Below are 23,405 nucleotides of genomic sequence, written 5' to 3'. Positions count from 1 at the left end.
TTAAAGGATCGTTTTCCAACACCTGCTTAGAGAAAAACGTAGAAGAAAAAAAACCATGTATTTCTTTTTGGCAGTAGGTGGCGCTTAACCTTGCTCCGCAAGATGAATTCTCGTGATATTTGTGAGTTCACAAACTCCCGAGAATACATCTTGTACCGAGCCTGTTGATTTCCACCGATCCGAACCACATAATTACAGAGCGACATTGTGTTTGGGGCGTGATATGCAGCTGTGACCAAACCAGGAAGCCAGTGCTGATGCCAGGGTAAGAAAACAAACCTAACATGGACGAATGGACGCTGCAATTAATTCTGTTCTCGCAGAATTACTCACCGTTTCCTTGTTGAATGTTGAACAGCAAGGGGCACTTTGTGCATTTTTAGCTGGTAAAGATGTTCGGGTTTGATAGTAGGTTGATTGACCATTTTTGGATTCAAAATTAAAAAGTGAAGACCAGAGAAGTAAAATTTAAATCCTTTTACTCATGTATTATTTCTAAGGATTATTGTGCTCTTCACACGCAGGCGAAGCTCTGCCTGCCCCAGCACGCATTCCTGCAGCGGCGCACTCAACAGCAGTGCAGCGAAGCTCTGCTGCAAACATACCCAAATTTGTCTGTGCAGGAACCATCTGTCAACCCTAAGTTTGGAAGAAAAACATGTTGAAATACCACAGCGACCGATCCTCAGCTAACTTCAATCATGCATCTTCACTCACCTAGTCCCGAGAAAAAGACACAGTCCCCATTGCCATCGGGCTGAAAATTAAAATTAGATTGAAGGAATGCTACGTCTACTTGAGTACCATCAGTCCAGATGAAGTCATCGTCCTGGAACACAAAGTCACATTTTAGGACTCTTGTCAATGTTTCATGAGCACGGTTATTCGAGTTCACAAAAACTAATGAAAAAAACTCAAATTAAATTTGAAAAAGTATTTTTGTTAACTAAAACTACATCTTAGGTTTATAATTTAGTGAATTATAATTGTAGTAAAAATGTCCTTTGTCAGTGAAAATCATACATGAGCTTTGGGGCTGTTTACAAGACAAGGAATGTCACACACTTGTTTGAGAATTTTATTTGACTTAATTAGACAGTGATCTTTTTTTATCTTGCACTTGACAAATACTCCATACATTAAAAAAAAAACTACAAATAATGAAAAAAAAAAAAAACCCAGACAAACTTGCAATAAAAACTATTGGTAATCAAAAATAACTGAATTTAAAAAAGAAACTCCACATAAAATAACTAAATATAATGAAAAAATCTCAAACTATTATAAACCTGGTTGCATGTGTATTCGTTGGCCCCTCTTGGCAAGCCAAGAGTCCGACTACTCAACATTTCCTTTTTGAAAATGTCCCCATTTTTGAAGGAACTGACGAGGGCGTCATTTGTTGTAGTGCTTTTGGTCAAGTCTCGCCTGAAGTGTTGCTGATGAAGTACTGCCTCCACCCAGGAAAATACTGTACACTAGATGCTCGTTCAGACACAAGTAACCCCGCCCAGCAGTTATAATGGACATGAAAGCCATAGTAACTTTGTTGCATCTGAGCAGCGCTTGGCCCACAGACTGTTCCATTATTGACCTTTGAGGCCATTTTGACAAAGACCATTTATATATATATATATATAAAAATATATATTTTCATATATATATATATATAGCAGTACTTCATCAGCAACACTTCAGGCGAGACTTGACCAAAAGCACTACAACAAATAACGCCCTCGTCAGTTCCTTGCGTGGGTTTTCTCCAGGTTCTCCGGTTTCCTCCCACATTCCAAAGACATGCATGGCAGGTTAATTGAACACTGTAAATTGTTAATAGGTGTGATTGTGAGTGTGGATGGTTGTACGTCTCTTTGTGCTCTGCGATTGGCTGGCAACTAGTTCAGGGTGTGCCCCGCCTACTGCCCGAAGGCTCCAGCGCCCCCCCGCGACCCTTGTGAGGACAAGCGGTTAAGAAAATGGTTGGATGGATGGATATATACACACATATATATACACATATAATATATATACACATATATATATATATATATATATATATATATATATATATATATATATATATATATATATATATATATATATACATATATATATATATATATATATATATGTATATATATGAAAATAAGTATTTGAACACCTTTGGAAATTCTACCAATTTGAAATCACGGAGGCGTTTGAAATTCTCCTCATAGGTCTACTAAAATAAAAATCCTGAAAATCACTTTGTATGATTTTTAAAGAATGTATTTGTATTTTATTGCTGGAAAAAAGTATTTGAACACGTGCCAATCATCAAGAATTCTGGCTCTCAAAGACCTGTTACTGTGCCTTCATAAAGTCCACCGCCGATCCACTTATTAATCTAACTTAGCTTAACCTTTTTGAGGTTGTAAGGTGCATAAAAACACATGTGCACCTCACGGCCTGTCAGACTACAACGGCTACCATGGGCAAAACCAAAGACACCAGGGACAAAATAGTAGAACTCTCCACAAGGGTAAAATGGGCTATGGAGCAATTGCCAAGCAGCTTGTAAAAAAAAACAACAACAACTGTTGTGGAGCAATTGCTAGAAAAAAGAATGATGACTGTCAAGGTCCCTTGGACTGGGGCTCCATGCAAGATCTCAAATTTGTGGGGTATCAGTGGTGCTAAGAAAGGCGAGGAATCAGCCCAGAACTACACAGGAGGAGCTGCTCAATGACCTGAAGAGAGCTGGGACCATTATTACACGAAGACGTCATGGTATAAAATCATGCATTGTACGCAAGGTTCCCCTGCTTAAGTTAAAACATGCCCAGCCTCCTTTTAAGTTAGGCAAAGACCATCTGGATGATCCAGAGGAATCATGGGAGAAAGTCATGTGGTCAGATGAGACAAAAAAAAAAAAAATTGGTTTTAACGCCATGTTTGGAGTAAGTAAGAGGACCATTCCAGGAACACCATCCCGACTGTGAAGCATGGGGGTGGAAGCGTCATGCCTTGGGGTCGTTTTCTGCACAGGGGACAGGATGACTGCGCCGTATTAGGGAGAAGATGAATAGGGCCACGTATTACGAGATTTCGGCCAACAACCTCTTTTCCTCAGTCGCGCATTGAAGATGGGTCGTGGTTGGATCTTCCAAAATGACAACGAACCAAAGCACACAGCCCGTATAATCAAGAAGTGGCTATATAAGAAGCATATCAAGGTTTTGGAGTGCCCTCGCCAGTCTCCAGACCTAAAACCAAAAGAAAACCTTTGGAGGGAGCTGAAACTCCGTGTTGCTTAGTGACAGCCCCAAAACTTGAAGAGATTGAGCAAAGATCTGTACATACGGAGGAGTGGGCTAAAATTCCTCCAGCATTGTGTGCAAACCTGTTAAAGAATAACAGGAAACGTTTGACCTCTGTTATTGTGAACAAAGGCTTTTGTACCAAATAATAACCTTTATTTTCTCTCTCTCTCTCTCTATATATATATATATATATATATATATATATATATATATATATATATAAATATATATATTAGAGCTGTCAAATGATTATATTTTTAAATCAGATTAATCACATCTTAGAATTTTTATTAATCGCTTAATTAAAAAGGCTTTTTATCAACATTTTTTGCCGGCCAAATTTAAGGAGCACATGTGTTATTTTTTTCTACATTTAATGAGGACACCTTCAATATTCTTTGATCCACTGCACACACTCATCCTCCTGTTTTTCTAATCAATTAATTACTTGCATAATTTAAAATAAAAATAAAAATGGCCCCAATAGTTTGACACAACAAACAAATATTCTGAATGTCATACGCAAACATTTATTAAATGCTTTACTTTAATGCATGTAGTTATGTTTATTGCTCAAACACAACCTGTGTTACCTTTAACGGAACGATACACTGTTGGCTAAAGGATCATCTGCGGTCAAAATTAAAAGTGATTAATCTGTGTTAATACATGATTAATGGGATAATTTTTTCAGATTAATTAATTAGATAACGCTTCAACTTTGACAGCAATAATATATATATATATATATATGTACGGTATATACACACACATGCACATATATATTTGATGCATCATTATTATTATATACATTATTATTATAGTCCTATAGGTTATTGAGTATTGTTTACTCAGTACCAAATACTGCATATCGTGTATTGAGTACCTTGTGTCGAGTATCGTGTATCAAGTATTTGAGTACTGGTCAGCGTTTCACCTGAACTGCATCATGAAGCCCAATCCAGATGTTCTCCGTACCATTATAGCCAGAGTCAAAAAGCAGCCCAACAATGGAAAAGCCTTCCACGAAATTCTGGAAGGACACCAGATTCCCACCGAGAATGTTGCAGACACTCTGATGGGAGAAAGGCGGAGTGAAAAAGTGGCCTAGACACGGCTGTCGACAAGATATTTTGTATTCAGACTCTCAAGTTTTCAATCGCCAGATGTGGTGGAATCGGCACTGTCCCAACCTCGGCATTGGCGAAGGTCCTCAGGTCGTCTTGGTAGATGAAACAGCGAGAGTTCAAGCGAGTCCAACCTTGAGGGCAGCTTTTGTCTGCAACACAATTGACTGTTGGACCAACAACAATTCCTTCCTTGCTTTGAAAAACTATCATTTGGCTACCAACCTTTTGCATGAATGTTACTCTTCGACCACTGAGGAGGAGGAGGAGGAGGAGAAGAAGAAAACAGGCACATTGTTAAGATGCGGTTTCAGAACGCTATTCACAAGTACTTGTGGTGGCTGACCCTGACCACTACCTGAGGGCTGTCATGGAGAAACAATCATGCGTCCAACTTCCGGCAAGAGACTTTCAGTAAGAATTTTTTTTTTTATGTCATTCTCCTAGCCCGCTACATTAGATGGAAGCGGGATTTAGATGTTTTCTCGAGACGTTAGGCAAATCTGACCAACTTGAACGTGATTGGACGGATTTTATGCAAAAAGCAAAATAGACTTTAATGTCATCATTTACACAATTGATTAATGATGTCATTGATCGGATTCGTGAAATAAGGCAGCTCCCTTGTTCACTCCGGAGTCGTTATTTATTGCCACATTTATTTATTTATTTTTACTTTCACGCATGCGCAAACGTAATGCACACTTTGCTTATTCATGCAAAGGCTCATGGGGTGAAGGAATAAAGTGTATGGGAGTTGATGCTTATTATAATTGCCAGGAAAAAATATATATATACCGGTAATCTGGAATTATGAAAAGCCTTGAGTTGGTCTGACAGCTGTTTTGAACTCATTTTTGGGTGCAGAATCCAAAGATGATGTTAAATTTGTGAGCTAGAGGATCCCAATTTTCTTAAAATAAATAAATAAAATCAATGCAAAGTATGTTTAGTCTAACACTGAACTTAAAAAGTGTAACAATTATCAGCCAGTTGTAAATTTTACAACCTCATGAAGGACAAAGGAACTTAATTTCTTTGTCCTGGGTGCGCCAAGGTGGCGGTCGGGGACCAAGTGACGGTCTGTCTCCCCTGCACAAACAGTCAGCACTGCTTAAGTGTGAAACAAGTAACACTTTGAAGTAACACTTTGAAGTAACACTTTGAAGTAACACTTTAAAAAGTGTCAGATTTACACTCATTGGTGTGGACACTTAAGCACTTTTTTCTAGTGTTAGATTTAACAATCTCAGGCTGTGGCTGTGTAGCTTTGTGTTTGCAGCCATTGCTCGTACAGACCTTTTGAAAGCTGCACGCCTCACAATTGTGACAAACAAGCAAGTTGCCGCGGAGCTGCTGATGGAATCAATTGGAATCAGCTATTCTTATAACAAGCTTTCTATAGCTCATCAGTGGAATGTGGCTTTTGATTTGAATCCTGAGATTAAAGTCAGAATTCTCATTTTAAAGTCAGAATTCTTAGAATAAAGTCAGAATCCATCCATTTTCTTAACCTGCCAAACTTTTTTTCTCTCTTCACTGGCTTTAATCCTTTTCCGTACAATACAAACGTAAAAATAAAAGCAAATAGTCAAACTAACCAAAACAAGGAGAGAAAAAACAAACAAACCAAGAAGTAGTCACCAAAAATAAATAAGACAATTGTCCCAACACAAGTAATTGACCAATTCCCCCTCATCCTCATATTGTTTGAAAATCCTATTTTTACACAATATTTTAAACTGTCTCATATTTGTACGTTTCAACTCCCCAATAAATCTCTTCAGTAGCCTCACCCCGCATACTTTTAAACAAAAACTTTTCCTTGTACCAAACTTAGGTTCTTTGAAGTCAAGGTCTGCATAGATCGTAACACTCATTATGGTTCTTAAACAACTGTTGAGTATTCAGTGGTAGTAAATTATATCTTGCTTTAAACATTATTTGTGCTGGAGAGACTAGCGAACAGTATAATGTCAGGCTAAGCTGCCTGTGGAGAAAAAAAACAATGCAGTGCTAGGAAAAAAAAACTGGGTGCAATTTTGGAACCAGCAGGACTATTTTAGTTTCAAGCAGTATACAGATCAAACTCAACAGAATTACAAAAAAAGTTGTTTCACAGTGTAATTGACAATCATAAATGCCCAAAAAAATTATTCACAGCTTTTCACTATTTGCAGTAATTTTAACAAATGTTCATAGAAATTTTAATGAAGCCACCTGTCAAGCCAGCCTCCTCTCGTCCTGTCCTGTCAAGCCACCCACCTCTTGTCCTGTCCTGTCAAGCCACCCTCCTCTCATCCTGGCCTGTCATGGCGACCAGCCTTCTCTCGTCCTGTCCTGTCCTGGCGACCAGCCTCCTCACGTCCCGTCCAGTCAAGTCATGTCCAGTCCTCATCCACTCGCCTGTGTCTACATGTTTTAAGAAAGTTCCTCACATATCTCTCCATTTCTGTCTCCCTGCTGTTTCTCCCCGCCTTTGGGTCTACCCTCTCCCACGCACATCTTATCATGAAAATTTTTATAATCTCATATAATGAGCATGAATTATTCACACTTGTAATAGCCAAATAGCAAAAATGAGTGAATTAACATTCATAAATTGCCATGATTTTTTCCCCCAAGAAAAAACAGAAAAATCTAGCGAATGATTGGGGTTTTTGGGACTAACATGCAACAGCTTCTCCCAAATACGTGAATAGGCAACCGGCCAGTGTCTCAGTTTGCGGAAATCTGAACTTACGGCTCCGGTCCAGAGTTGGCAGTGGATGCACAGGAGGAAGATCCAACAAAGGGTATGTGCCATCTTCATAAGGACACAACAAGCAGAACAAGTGAACACTTTCAACAACCCAGGGAGCTTGCAGTCTCAAAAGATAGGCGTACGTGATGTTACTACTCTTGCAGTTGTGAAGCTGGATGCGCAGGACGGCGGCGACCACGCCTTTTGTACCCAAGTTTGTCAACCTCAGAATGTCACGTTAATCATCCTTGCAGTCGGCTGTCGGTGGCGGCCAACTATATTGTGGGCGTCAGTTAACGCTTGCAAGTCTTGTTTTTTGTTTTTTCTACCCCCAAAGGTTTATTCAAGGTCTCGCTCTTGTTCCGTTTGACTTGGGAACAACTGTAATTGAGCAGGTGCTAGCAGGGAAACCTGTTGGGCTGCACAAGCTTGAGCAATGACACGATTTGGCCGTAACGTCACGCTATGTTCACTCACATTTCGCACAATGATGGGCACTGATTGGATTGTGTGTATTTACGTTACTGTGTTGTTTTCATTTTTGTTTTAGTCATTGACGAAATTGTCAAACACTTTTAGTTATTGTTATGCTCTCAATGAATGGCTTCTATTTTAGTTTTCGTTTAATTTTCGTCTGAAAAATGTATACATCTCCCCCACCCCTGTTTACCCAGTTGGAGTGGATCGGTATCAGTAATGATCAGAGCATATAGTAACTTGTACTGCTCATTCTATTCAAGGACAAAGCTTGTATTCTGGTTAATTCATCTTAATATTACATTCTCCATAAGACATAGTTTGCAAGAATTGTGACTGGATTCTTATTATGCAACACAAAGAATACAAATTTTATACCATCTCTTAAAATTAAAAGCATATATTGGCCTCCTACAAGAAACCCACCTCCAAAAATCAGAAGAAAAATTACTTATTGATAAGAATTTTAGTCAAGCGTACTCTGCCCCTTATAACAGTAGACAAAGAGGAGTCTGTATACTCATATATAAGAATTTATTATTTACGCTAAATAATACAATAACAGACCCAGAGGGCCGATACATTATTATTCAGGTGACTATATTTAATAAAATATATACATTTGGTAATTTATATGCCCCTAATAATGATGTTCCGGCCTTTTTCCATGAATTTTTCTCTCAGCTGTTTGAGTTAGCAGCGAACTCTACTACTATTATTGGAGGAGACTTTAACACAGTCTTAAATCCATTAATAGATTGTTCTAATAATACAACATGTATAAGGCGATTACAATCTACTAAAGTAATAGAGGAATATATGGATGATTTTGGCCTCGTTGACAGCTGGAAACTTAAAAACCTAAGAAACTTTTCCGCTGTGCACCGGTCTTTTTCAAGAATTGATTTTTTTCTTACAAATAACTATTGCTGATAAATCTGTTACAAAAATACATCCTATTATCATTAGCGACCATGCACCAGTCTTACCCTACAAGTTGATTATACCACCCCCGACATGGCGTTTTAACATCTCACTGCTAAACGACGCAGAGTTTGACAAAATTATAAGAAGAGAGTGGGCAGACTTTTTGGAAATAAATGACTCTCCAGACTTATCTCCATCTCTTCTCTGGGAATCTGGGAAAGCAGTAATTAGAGGTAAAATGATATCAGATTCATCTTATAAAAAGAAACAGGATCAAAAATTAGAAAAAGACTTGGAAGAAAAAATTAAACAACTGACGGATGAGTACGCAATAAACCCAAATAACCAAATATGGACTGACTTACAAAATACAAAAATACAGTTAGACGATATGCTATCGAAAAAGACAAGAGTTTATAATACAATTGAGATACAACAACTTTGAATGTAATAACAAATCAGGTAAATTTCTTGCAAACCAACTTCAATCTCTTATAACGGCTATTAAAGGGACAACTGGTGAATGCACACAATCACCAGAAGAAATTAATCAAAGTTTTTATAACTATTATCGCAACCTATACTCAGAAACTAACAAGCCTAACCCTGAGCATATTGAGGCATTCCTCAGTAGCTTAAATATACCTCAGTTAACTACTAAATATAAAGATATGTTAGATGCGCCACTTACTATAAACGAGCTGTACAGTGCTCTAGATAGTATGCCTAATGGTAGAGCACCTGGCCCGGATGGTTATCCGGCTATATTTTTTAAGCACTTCTGGTTAATGCTTGCTCCACTATTCTTAAGAGTAGTAACAAAAATTAAAACTAATGGTTACATACGCCCACACATGAATACAGCAGCAATTAAACTTTTATTAAAGCCAGAAAAAGACCCCACTCTTACATCAAGTTACCGTCCGATTTCACTAATTAACAGTGATATTAAAATTATCACTAAGGTTTTCGCATCTCGACTAGTAATCTCGGCAATCATTCATAGCGACCAAACAGGCTTTATTTAAGGTCGTCACTCTACTAATAATATTAGGAGGCTCTTTAACCTTATTAGCATGTCACAGCGGCATGATAAAAAGGCAGTTATTATATCATTGGATGCAGAAAAAGCTTTCAACAAAGTTAACTGGTCCTTCCTTTTTGCTGTTTTAAATAAATTTGGCTTTGGGAAGTCATTTATTCACTGGGTGTCAGTATTATATGATTCACCTAAAGCTACAGTTACTACTAATGGGATTATATCTCAGAGTTTTACTCTACAGAGAGGCACAAGACAGAGATGCCCACTGTCCCCTTTATTATTTGCAATATTTATTGAGCCACTTGCATTAGTTATACTCCAAGAAAAAATGATTCGAGGAATTCACTCTAGGGTAACAGAACACAAAATTTATCTATATGCCGATGATATTTTACTTTATTTAGAAAAGCCTGCTATTTCGTTAGGGGAAGTATTTAACTTAATAACTAAATTCTCACATTTATCAGATTATTCTATTAACTGGAAAAAATCAACACTACTACCTATTACAGAAAATTCATGGAACCCTGCAAGCCAGGACCCACACTACTCATTTCCTATAGGAAATTTAAAATACTTAGGCCTAAAAATCTCACCTAAATTAACTGATTTAATTCATTTCAACTTTACTCCACTTCTAGGTAGCATTTATAGTGACTTGGAGCGCTGGAATAATCTTCCTATTTCTCCTTTCCTATTAAAATGAAAGTTGTACCCACAATAAACTATTTTTTCTCAATGACTCCATTTAAACCTACGGCTAACTGGTTCCAGTTGTTGGACTCGGCCGTTACAAAATTTTACTGGAATAAAAAAAAAGCAGAGATTAGTCTATCAACTCTTCAGAAAAGTAAATCCAAAGGAGGTCTAGAGGCACCAAATTTTATGCACTACCATATAGCTAACCAGCTACAATATATCATTATATGGGTACAACCCAACAGAGATACTAACTGTTGGCTGGAACTAGAACAGAAGGATTGTAATAACCTCAGACTTCTAGATTTTCTCTTCATTACAACATCGATTAAGCGACACAATTGTTTTAAAAGCCCAATGATTTCCGCCACCCTGACTGCCTGGTGGAAAGCACTAGAAATTACAAAAGCCTAAGTGGAGCCCTGCGGGCTTTCTCCCCTATGGCATAACACCGACTTTGAACTTAACAACCAATCGTTTTATTTAGGTTAGTGGGAGCAGAAAGGAATTACACATCTCCACCATCTTTTCTCAGATAATGTGTTTATATCATATACATCCTTGCTCCAAAGATACAAAATAAAAAACTGAATTTGTTTACATTATCTGCAAGTTAAAAGTATAATAAAGAAACAAATTCCAACACTTCGGGGTACGCTCCAACCACCTGTTTTAGCTAAAGATATCACCAAGCTTTCTCCGACAACAACAACAAAAAACCTCTCAAAAATATATGTTACTTTCGTATACTGATAAAATGTCTTTACCCATCTCGAAATGAGAGACAGACTTGTCTATAGCTCCGGAATCTGACTTTTGGATTCAAGTTTGTGAAAACGTATTTAAAATGACAAAACACACAAATTTACAACTTATCCAATATAAAATTATTCATAGAACATACATTACTCAATATATGATGAAGAAAAGGGGACTCTCAGACTCCGACATTTGTCTCCAGTGTTTACAAAACACTACAGACACTTATTTTCTTGCTTTATGGTTATGCACTCCAGTTATGCATTTCTGGACTAAAGTCTTAGAAAAACTTTCCGCTATCTTGGACTCTAGGATACCTTTATCTCCAAACTTGTGTTTGCTAGGTGACCTAACAACAGTGACTTACCACGTAAGCAATTGCAATCTACACTTGTAGCCCTTACTATCGCAAAAAAAACATTTCTTGTTAACTGGAACAATAAACACTCTGAATATCGACCAATGGTCTAACCTCCTCATAAATCAAATTTTAATGGAAAAAATATCTGCCTCAAATAAAAAACAAATACCAACATTTCTAGAAACATGGTCTACGTATATAGAATATTTGAACCTAAATCTGGTTACTTAATTGTGCCTGTTAGCGAGAGCCACCACATCATGATAACTTACATTGCTGTTTCTGTATTTGGCAATTTGTAACTAATGGTTGTGTTTTTATAGTCAGGAACCCAGTTGCTGCCAGCAGGATCGAGCAGACTACATCAAACGACACCTTACAATCACCAACTCCTCAAGATTCACTTCCAATGGGCACTAAGGGATACTATTCGGAATCACTGCATGCCAGTGGGTTAACTCTATATGTGCTGTCCCCCCTGGCTGAGCGTGGGCGGCTCTGCCCCTCTGTTGGCTGCTGGGTGGCGGCTGCGTCTTGGCCGTTCCCTGGGTCTCTTGGGGGGTGCTGTGCTGCGGTGTCTCTCAGGTGTCCGGGGTGGCGCCGCCTCGGCGCGGTCCGTCGCTCCCGGCCCGGCGATGCGGTTCGGGGCCTGTGGGCCTCCGAGGTGCCCCATGGCTCCCTCTCCCCTCCCCCTTCTTCCCCCTTGCTGCCTCTCCCTCCTCGCCTCTCCCCGCCCGTCCTCCGCCTCCCTGTCCCTTCACCCTTCCTCCTCCTCTCCCCCTCTCTCAGCGGCCCTGGGGGGTCGTGGGGGGAGCGGGGGCACTCTGCTTCTTCCTCTGGTCGTTGAATCTCAGTCTCTCCTTTGGTCTCTTGAGGTCTCCCTAATTTGTTGGAATTCAGATGTTTCTGGGGTTGGTGAAAGACTCTGGTTGGTAACCCAGTGGGTAGTAGGTAATGTCTGATCGGTGCTGGATTTCACTTTCCTTTCTTTTCTTTGATCCTTCCTCGGGTCTCCTGACAACCTCACAACTCTAGCTGGATTCTGAAGTATTCGGTTTAAGTGAACGGTATGGGATTTTTAATAGGTTTTAGGTGAACTAATGAGTACACACTCACACGCACGCACACACGCACCCCCACCACACACACACACACGCACATACATGCACATACTCACCCACATTCAAAATTAAAATTAAAATTAAAATTAAAATTAAAATTAAAATTAAAATTAAAATTAAAATTAAAATTAAAATAACAAATAACAAATAAATTTAAATTTAAAAATATATATCTTTTTTTAATAAAATAAAAATAAATAAATATATATATATATATATATATATATATATATATATAATAAAAAATCAATAAATACAATAAAAATAAATTAATTAATAAATTCAACAACAAAAAAGAGAGCAATGATGATGACATGTCAAATCGGTAAAATTACCGAATGAACAATACTGAGCTCTCTATAGAAAAAAAAAGGGATAAAAACTGGTTGGAGTGTAACCCATGAAAAAAAAGGGACCATCTTGCTCTACCAACTGTTCATAAAACCGCAAAAACACATTTGTACCAATCAGCAGTGGGATTTTATTGTTAAAGTGACATTCAGGAACTATGAGTGCTAGTACAAACAACTGCTGTTCTTTTCCTGTCATATGCTGAGGGAATGTAATGTGTGTTTGAATGTAACGAATTGGCTGTAGAATAACTGGCAAAAAAAAGTTATCAGCTAATTCTTGTGAAATCTCATTAAATTACTGTAAAAAGCTATTTTAGTATATTACTGTATTTTTTTACAAGTATTTACTGTGTATAAATTACAGTTACCTACTGTATTTTTTTGTTGTTGAAGAAGAAAACAGCAATTCACTGCAATCTAGTTTACAACTGTTTCTTGTGTTCTAATTTACATGAATTTACTGGCAATTAAATTTGCCAGTAAATTGCTGTAAATAAATAACACAGTATGTCGTTGTAAAATCCATCCATCCATTTACTTAACCTCTTATTCTTCATAAGGGTGCTGGAGCCTATTCCAGCTGGCTTCGGGCAGTAGATACACCCTAAACTGGTTGCCAGCTAATTGCAGGGCACACACAGATAAATAACCATCCACACCCACAACCACACCTAGGAGCAATTCAGAGCACTCAATTAACCTCCCATGTATGTCTTTGGAATGTGGGAGACACCCCACACAGGCACGGCGAAAATATGCAAACTCCACAACGGAATGCTGAAGCCCGGTCTCAATCTCACGTCCTCAACACTGGGAGGCGGACGTGCTAACCAGTCACCACCGTGCCACCCTTATTGTAAAATATTTTTACAATTAACAATGGTTTATACATTAGCTGCTTTGCAAATTATGTAGATTGTGAATGAAATGTAGCATGTAGCATAACAAATTTAATTTAGCTTGATTCAGGTAAGAGCAAATGCCATCTTTGTAGATTGTCAATCTTTATTTATTGCAACTGTACTCAACAATTAACTGCCACATCTAGGCAAGATAGATTGTTTACTTTTGAGAAAAAGCTGAGATTATTTTTTTCGGTGCAGCGTCTGCAGTGATGCGGACGCTGTATCGGTCCGTTGTGGTGAAGAAGGAGCTGAGCCGAAAGGCAAAGCTCTCGATTTACCGGTCGATCTACGTTCCTGCTTCCCTGCTAAAGCTGCTGCCCCTGCAACCCGACCCCGGATAAACGGAATTGAAGACGGAACGGAACGGAACTACTAACTGTTTCTTAGGACCTCAGTCTGACCGCCTTGTAACATTTGTCTGCCTTGCTGAGTTGGAGATCTGATTTCAGGAAGAGTGTTGATTAAAATTCTGACTCAGAAATACAAATTCCGACATATTCTGTGTACCTTAAACGCATCAGTAGTTGTAGCAGATGAGAGAGGAACATTAGTTTTACCAGGGATTTTTGCCGTGGTGAAAGTAGATGGGAAGGATCGTGACCTTTATGAAACTGAGGGGGATGTGTTCCCTGCGTCCTCAGTGCCAACTGCACCCAAATGTCAAAGACTTAGTTGCTAGGCTGATAACAACTCGTGTCACTTTTAGTACATTTAAATTTAAGCTAGGCTAACACGCAGTCATAAAGTCTACAAAATCTACGGCATTTGTTTTGCTTGAGTTTTCTGCACTCTGTGACCTTGGCTTTTGTTTACTGTGAGTGAGACTACGTAAAATAAAAACAGAGTGAACAACTTGCCAACGGCAGGTGCAGCGGCGAGTGACCTGGCTTTGTAGTATGATCTCAAAACAGAAGGGTAGTTTGTATTTTCTTGCTACAAGACTGTACGTTAATAACTTAAAATAACTGTCAAGCCAACAAGTCAAAATAATGCCTTGTTAATGTCTTGTCCAGTTGTCATGATAACAAACTTAACAAGTACTACAAGCATCTACCGGTACTTACCTTTGGATGAATTCCAGTTAAAGTTATACTCTCATGGGCACTCTGCTTGCAGTGATACATTTCTCACAACAAAGTTGGACATTGGAGCCGAGTGTGTAGGAATAAGAAAGCAGTGAGTGAGGTCACAGAGCAGAGCAGCAACAGCAGCCATTTTCCTTGGGGCAATGACAATAGCAGGTGGGTCTTCTGAGCAATGGGCCATCAAATTGTTACTGGGTTCTACACCAGTAGAGTTTAAAATTGACACGGGGGCATACGTGAACGTCATCCGCGAACAGACCTATCGCTCTCTCAACCCAAAAACACTGCTGATATTCCACTCGATAGCCCAGGGGGCGAATTGTAGTGCAATCACAGTCTATGTTATCCGTGGGCGCACGGTGAATAACCTCCTCAGCTGACCAATGTCTGTGAAAATGAACTTGATGAGGAGAGTGGATAAAATGGGGACCAACCAAGGCCACATGCAGACCCATGGTGACCACGGGACCTTGAAGACTGAACCAGTGAAAATACAACTAAAAGACAATGCTCAGCCATATGCTGTACACACAGCACGTGTTCCTCTCCCTATGATGCAAAGAGTGAAAGATGAGCTACAGAGGATGGAGCAAAATGGCATAATAAAGAGGGTTACCCAGCCCACTAGCTGGTGTGCACCTATGGTGCCAGTCCTGAAGAAACGTACAGGCAGAACCCGCATCTGCGTCGACCTCAAAAGGCCGAATGGCGCTGTTAAAAGATAACGGTTACATTTTGCCTACAGCAGAAGAGATCATCGCTAAACTAAGCGGAGCTACAGTCTTTTCCTCTCTGGATGTAGCCAGCGGGTTTTTCCAGATACCCCTCGACCCAGACTGCTGTAAGCTCACTACATTCATTACACCCTTTGGACGCTTCAACTTCAAACGACTCCCATTTGGAATCACAAATGCACCAGAGGTCTTTCAGAGGAAGATGATGAAGACTCTTCAGGGCCTGGAAGTTGCTGAGGTCTTCATCTATGACATCCTGGTGTACGGGGCCACAGAGGAGCATGATGACCACTTGGAAAAGGTAATGCAACGCATTGAGTCTGCTGGCTTAAAGCTAAACAAAGAGAAGTGTTAATTAAGCAGAGTCAGCTGAGATTCCTTGGGCACCGCATTGATGGGTCCGGCATCCAGCCCGATTCTAAAAAGGTAGAGGCTATTCAGCAGCTGTCGCCACCAGCTGATGTGAAAGAGCTGAAGAGGATATTGGGAATGATGAATCCAAATCTCTCAACGGTGGGCCGGCCAATGCACGAGCTCCTAAAGAACGAAGCCGCATGGACATGTTCAACAAACAGCTTTCAAGAACATTAAAGACATGCTAACAACTGCACCAGTGCTTGCCTACTACAATGTGAGCAAGCCAACTGCTGTGTCGGCTGACACAAGTAGTTATGGACCGGGTGGTGTGCTACTCCAACTCCAACAAGGTCACTGAAAACCAGTAGCATATTGCTCCCGCAGGCTCAGTGATGCAAAATCTCGCTATGCACAGATAGAAACGGAAGCATTAGCGGGAGTCTGGGCATGTGAGAAGTTTGACAGGTACCTTAATGGGCTGGAACAGTTTAAACTGATAACTAATCACAAGCCGCTTGTGCCTCTCAATAACCGGAGCGTGGACATTGTACTCTTAGGTTGCCAGCGTCTCCTCATGAGGCTGATGAGATTCAACCCTATCGCTTAATATGTTCCTGGAAAAACCCTGATTGTTGCAGACACGCTGTCGCACAGCCCAGTGCCGAACATTAGCACAGCAAATGAAACGCACAGTGATGTGGCCTGCTATGTGGTTAGTGTGGTGGAAGAGATCCCGGCGTCTAAAAGCAAGTTGGAGGAAATCAGGGTAGCAACAGACGCTGATACCGAACTGCCATGTGTGATATTGCTCATAGAGAAAATATTGCCTGAGTACAAGTCAGTCTGTGCAAGGACTGTCCACAAAGTATATATATTAGGGTGACATATGTGCCACAAATCATCATATTGTTCTGATTGCTGTACTAAAAACAAAGTCGCCATTTAGAAGTATTTTGAAAAGAGGCTGTTGGAAATCATTTCTTTGATTTCTGCGTGTTCAAATAAAATTCAAAATTGAAGTCTCGTGGAGAAGTTTGCTAGCTTTATTTCAGAGTCTGAAAGACATCTCTAGAACCTGGCTCAAACAGCCCTGGTCCAAAAAGTGTAACCATCTCAAAGTACACGCATACATTTATACAAAAACAGTTCCCTCCCCCTTCATTGACAAAGAAGTACCTTTTGCCCCTACAGACATAGAGCAACCCATGTGGCACTTTCTGCCAAGACAAGCGTCTTCAAGTCTAGACACCCCACTGTCATCTTGTTCTGTCAGCAGAGTGAAATACACTACTTGATAATCTTACTTCAGTTCCTATCTTAATCCACTCAAGATGTGGGTAAACAATTGGCCCCCAGTAACTCCTGGCACCAGGGATTTTTATGGACCGACCTGATTGCATTTACAGACATCCCCTCATTTAGATTGAATCAGAAACCTTACTTCCCCAGGGAAGAGAACAAAAGACTACAGATTAACTAACATATGGGGAACGGTTGTAACATATCTAACTAATCTATCAAAACACTTTGAAAAATATAAATTGAAACAGAAAAACAATGTTAATAATCTAACAAGGCATACTCGGTCATCGGGGGGCATTGAGAGACCCGGATGTGTATGTCTCAGTGGAATATGTTAACCTGATGAAGAGAGCTTAAGTAAAGCCTCATTCTCAGGAAGACTATTGACTACACCGTCTTCCAGGACTTCCCCAAGCTGAGGCTCTACAAAATTGCTTCACTAGTTGAATATAGTTACTTAAAACAGCCGATGGGTGGCAAGATGCATGCACAGCATTGCACACAGACTGACAAGGGCACGGGAATGATCTGTTCAGAGGACAGTCACCTCTTTATGACATCATCAGGGTTGGTTGTGTTATGTTACACTGTTGAGTTAGCTTGGAGTTTAGTTAAACAGGCAATGCAGGCCAAGGTTGTTGTTTTTTTGCCAGGTATTTGAGACTCCGTAGACCTTTGCACGCTGCATTTTACTAGACTTATTCTACTCTACGTGTGCATGAGAAATTGTATTTGTATTGAAGTTGTAAAATGAATTGTGGAATTGAATGGTTTGGATACCGCCATTAAATTATTGATTTACGACCGCGAAACGCTCTTGGTACTGCACAGCTAAAATACCCCAAGTGGCATTGACGTCAGTGTACTGGCGTCTTCGAAAGTCCACCTCAGATAAGATGTACAATTGACATGGGTATTTGTTAACTAGTACGTCCCTGCTCCCAATTCATAGATATAATTTCTCCAGCTAAACGTAATTTTGGGGAAACGTGTTAATGTTGGTACACAACATTATATGATAGCATTAGATTTCGAGGAGCTTCGTCGCTTCCTGCAAGCTGAGGAGGAGGCCAGGTTGTCTGCTGTGATGGAGGAAGAGCAAAAGAAGACTCCGATGATGAAATAGAAGATTCAGGCTCTCAGCAGAGACATGGCCGCGCTGTCATAAGCACAGAAGAGCAGCTGACCTCTGACGCCTTTTCTTTCATGAAGAACTTCCAGACGACGATGACCAAAATCCAGAAGCTACCCGCCGAGCCCAAACTGCTCTCAGGAGCTCTGCTGGACGAAGTCAAGCATGTGGGCAACCCCAAGTTCAGCGTGTGAGAACGAATGAAGGAGATGGTCTCCTACAGTCCCGTCATTTTGGACCCAAACACGGCCGGTCCGGATCTCAGTCTGTCTGAAGATCTGACCAGCGTGAGTTCAGAAGAAGGACAACAGCGTCCGAATAATCCAGAGGCCTAGGCTGTGTAACTATTTGCTGGGTTCTGCTTTGGCCTCGGGAACACACATGTGGGATGTTGAAGTGGGAGACAATACACATTGGGATGTGGGGGTGGCGTTGGGGGACCCCTGTTTGATGTCAGATGTCATGATAACACAGAGCATTGCATTTCGTGATGATAAATGCCAAAAGTTAGGAGATTCACTTGGATCGTGGAATCCGCCAGTGACACTGCAGAGAATCCGAGTTCATGTGGACACCAACAAAATATTACTTTCATTCTCTGAATCTCGTGCAAACACTGATTTAGGCAAAGCAAAACTGAATGATTGGCAAAATATTTCTCACAGCATTAAAATATTTCCTTACTTTAGAACATGTGGCAAAATACCTCTGCGAATAGTTCCACTTTCACCTTGTGTTACAACTCAAAGTCACTGATGATGTTGGAGATGTTTTAACTTACACAATTGTCATAATTCTTGAATCGTGGGGTGACAACCACCCCAGTCGCCCCGGCTGATATGTTCTCTCCAAGCCACTGGAAATCACGTTCTTATCAAATTTGATGTATGTGAAAGGAATAGTGAGCATTTTGCTTCATATCTGCCTGCCAATTGAATGGCAAGCATGTCATTGTTTGTGTCCTTGATCTTGTCACACAAGGTTGGGCTGGGTCTGATGACTTTTTCACTATGTGAGGTCAAGTTACTCATTGACACATTGGCAGAATGTCAAGTTTTCTTTCATGCACTGTTGTGCCCACCCTTGCTCTCTTGTTACTTTGTATTTTTGTATATAAAGACTTCCTACTTTTCCATTTCCGTGTCCTATCTGCTTTTGGGTCCAAAATCTGCATCTACCTCACCAGCCTGCACCAACCTTAGCACACATTACTGGTTTGTATGCTTTCACTGGTTTTGCCAGTTTTGTGATGTAGTGAAGCGAGTTTGGCAGGTTTTTCTGCTGAAGACAGGATGTGTGCAGTGTGGAGCGTTACACACTAATGCGAGCACTCGATAAGCGAAAGCTACCGGGCCATTTTGAGTTTTTAGAATAAAGGTTGGCGTCAGTAAAAGTTTGCATCTGGTTGTCTTTTTGACAGCAAAATGTGACCAGCTCTGGAAAAGGGTCCCAAAAAAGAAATTTAAGATTTTCATGTTTTTTAATCCTACACTTAATTCCCTTGAAAATTAAATTCCAAGAGCAGGTAAGGACAGCATTCAAGATTTCAACCCTTTAAAAGTTTGGGACGTTTGACCTCTCAACAGATGAAATCAACTTCAAGGTGCCTAGAAGGATCTTTGCTGGAACAAGTTAAACATGGGTAACATTTGAGGCTACCTTTGTACAGGTAAAGTGCATTGGCAAGGAATCGAACCCGGGGCCCTCGCATTGCAAGCGAGTATTCTACCATTGAACAACCAGTGCTTAATGCTTTCTTCTCAATAGGCTTCTCTCAAGGCAAAGCATTTTTTACAGGACAGGAATGTATCGTCACGGCAGTGTACAGGTATGTATTGCCATAATGATAGGGGGGGGGGGGGGGGTTGTCTGAAAGGATAACAGAGTGTGATTATGCTGCGGTAACAAAACTTGGTGATACAGTTGATGTTACATTGAGATAACGAATTTGAACAATTTAAGATTAAGTTGCTGCTGCCTCTGATTCATTGCAATATAAACGCTTAGTGATAACCATCCATTCCGATTACGACCTAAAATGATTTCAATTACTTATTAGAACATATTTAAGACTAACCTGCTGGCTGATTCATCAAAGGTAAGATGCATTAGCCAGGAATTAAACCCAGGCATCTCGTATGACAAGCAAGAATTCTACCACTGAACAACCAAGGCATCACACTGCTTTCCCAAAAAGCTGTAGACCTCCACCAAGGCAAAACATTCATTTCAACAAACATTCAACATTTCAAGGAACCTGCGATTTATCATTTTGGAATGTATCAGCAACTTGTGCATTGCTATAATGATACATTCTGATACCGATAGAGCGCAATAACAACACTACCATAACAATTCAGAACTATCCCATACAATAGTGATCTATAATCATGCCCAACACATAACATAAGCAGGATCAAGTCAAAGTAAATACCTAGGTACTCGAAGGGATACGCAAAATTTAAAAAATAAATTGAAAAAGCAGCATCCATGCAAAAATCCTTTAAAAAAAATTACATTATGTAAATATTTCAGGAAAATGAAAGTTAATAAAATAAAATATATATTCAGTAGGCTATTCAATTTCATTTTCCTAAAATCACAGTCTTCTTAAACCAGAATGGTTTGACCCAAACTGTCATATGATATCTAGGATCACCTGTCAATTGTTTGAAAATTTGATCTAAAATAAATGATTTATTTTTTAGAACAAATATTTCCTATGGTCCCAAAGGAGGACTCTTAATGGTGATAATATCTAATTAATTAATAATAATGGCACCTCACTCTGTTTTTTGTTTTGTTTGTTTTTCCAACAAAAAATGTTTTTCACTGGTTAGGGTATACTTGGCTGAAAAAAATTTTCACAGGGCGTACATCACTGAAAGAAGGTTGAGAACCAACCACTGCACTAGATAATGCTATTGCTTTGTAGTTGTTGTTTTTTTGTTTTTGCGCGTCTCATTACTGTTTGTTTTATTCTCATGAAAACTAAATTATTGTCAAATGCGACTTTACCATCATATAACGTTTGTCCTTGTGAAATTGCTTAACTACTTTAGAGCTGCAACTACTAATTAACCGACAACTAATCAATTATATATAAGAACAGATCATTATTTTTTATAATCAATCAATTATGTAGATTATATAAAAACAATAAAAAATGTGCCCAAGTGTTTGGAGCAGAGACTTCCAACATGTATTCTCCAGCTGAGTGTGTTGTCAATGTGGACCTCCAGATATCTGTATGAACCCACCTGGCTGATGTGATTGCTTTTAATGACGACTGGCCTGTGGTCACCAACAGTTTTTGGATCAAATATCACCTCCTCTGTCTTCCCCACATTGAGCACAATATGATTCTGGTCACACCACTGGACAAATTTCTCTATTTCTGAGAAATAGTCCAGTGGGCTACCGCCGGCCTGCAGCAAGCTGATGATAGCTGTGTCATCAGATAATTTAATGATAAAGTTCTCTGGGTGTGATGTCACACAATCATTTGTGTACAACGTGAAGAGGACCGGGGAGCTGACGCAGCCCTGTGGGGCGCCTGTGCTTATCAATCTGGGTTCCGAGAGGGAGCTGTTGACCCTGACTTGCATTCTCTGAGTCTCTTTCAAACACTGAATTGTACAAAAAGTATCTTTCCGACTGGCCAAATTTGTCTGAATATATGAAAATGTTTCCTTATTTTTGCACAATTGCACAAAGAGCTGCAACTACTAATTAACCGACAACTAATCAATTATTAAAGAACAGATCATTATTTTTTATAATCAATCAATTATGTAGATTATTTAAAAAAAATAAAAAATGTGCCCAAGTGTTAAGAATTTCAGCTTCTCAACACTATTCTCTGATTTCTGTAGTCTACGTGAAAGCAGGCTGATCCTTTGTGTTGAATCAAAATAAAACATTTGGTTGTTTTTTGGAAAACAAGGATCAACATTTTATTTCATTTTTTCTTATATATTACAGACCAAATTAGGAACTGAATCACAATTAAGTTTTTAGCAATTTATAAACCAGGGGTGGGAAAGAACGGTCCTTGAGGGCCGGATTCCTGCAGGTTGTTGGTTTCCCTCCTCCAACACAGCTGATTCCAATGAACAGGATCATTATCAGGCTTCTGCAGAGCTTGCTGGTGAGCTGATCATATGAATCATCTGTTTTGGAGAAGGAAAACTTCCAAAACCCTCGGCCCTCGAGGACCAAATTTACCCACCCCTGTTCTACACGGTCAAACTAAAAAAAAATTCTGTGTTTTGGGGATCTGATTCATCGATTAATTGGTTATTAAAATAATTATATATCTTATAAAATAATGTTGGTTCATTCCTGCCTTATTATTACAACCAATGTGTTTGAGCACAATTAATTCCCTGGATTGTGGCTAAAAAATATATATATTTTCCTTTTTTAAATCAATGTGGCATTAGTGCTTCCTCTAAGCAAGCAGCTAATTGGGTGGGCGGCTGCGACCTATAGCAAGTCTTTTAAGAGCTGAAACTCAGCAAGGAAAAATTTTATTACGAGATTTTCATGGAATTTCATAAACAATATTACTGTATATTTATAGTGTCTTTCGGGTGCATGAGTTGTCTGAGTTTTTAGTGTGGTTTTACTACTGTATAGACTATTTAATGTTTTCTCATAATTTGTTGTACAGCTTCTGTTATTCCTGGCTCTGACGTATAGAAGTGTTAATAATGTCCTAGTTTTCGGTATTGGTCTGTTATTTGTTTTCCTTTCTTTTAATTTTATGAATGCGCGACGGCTTCACTTTCTCACACTTTTTTGCAGCTGCCGTCACAAGCACTGGACACTACATTAGGTACATCACACCAATTTAGTCAGCAATAAGTTGAATAAAAGAGAAGGTATTGAAATTTAGGGCAAATTTAATTGAGTCATTCATGGCCTGGTGTCATCATTGTTTCAAAATATTAATTTTGGTGATTTAAAAAAATATA

General features: G+C 39.4%; 1 protein-coding gene and 1 pseudogene across 2 annotated transcripts in view; one reads left to right on the top strand and one right to left on the bottom strand.

Annotated features, from left to right (window-relative positions):
- Positions 1-462: 462 nt before the first annotated feature.
- Positions 463-23,405, bottom strand: part of LOC147157167 (C-type lectin domain family 2 member H-like) — a 43,770-nt gene continuing 20,827 nt past the window's right edge. For both annotated transcript variants that reach the window (XM_086064649.1, XM_086064650.1), the window contains exons 2-7: positions 7,173-7,235; positions 4,655-4,682; positions 4,496-4,581; positions 4,240-4,377; positions 718-829; positions 463-639 (exon numbers count right to left, since the gene is read on the bottom strand). In XM_086064649.1, the coding sequence (XP_085920775.1) occupies positions 569-639; positions 718-829; positions 4,240-4,377; positions 4,496-4,581; positions 4,655-4,682; positions 7,173-7,235 (498 nt within the window). In that variant the 3' untranslated portion in view covers positions 463-568. The remainder of the gene's footprint in view (positions 640-717; positions 830-4,239; positions 4,378-4,495; positions 4,582-4,654; positions 4,683-7,172; positions 7,236-23,405) is intronic.
- Positions 8,815-22,041, top strand: LOC147157169 (E3 ubiquitin-protein ligase TRIM35-like; annotated as a pseudogene).

Source organism: Leptonotus elevatus, chromosome 20, assembly GCF_054856555.1.
Source record: "Leptonotus elevatus isolate MCC_2025b chromosome 20, RoL_Lele_1.0, whole genome shotgun sequence".
In the NCBI taxonomy this organism is placed as follows: Eukaryota; Metazoa; Chordata; class Actinopteri; order Syngnathiformes; family Syngnathidae; genus Leptonotus; species Leptonotus elevatus.
This window is presented reverse-complemented; position numbering and strand designations above follow the sequence as displayed.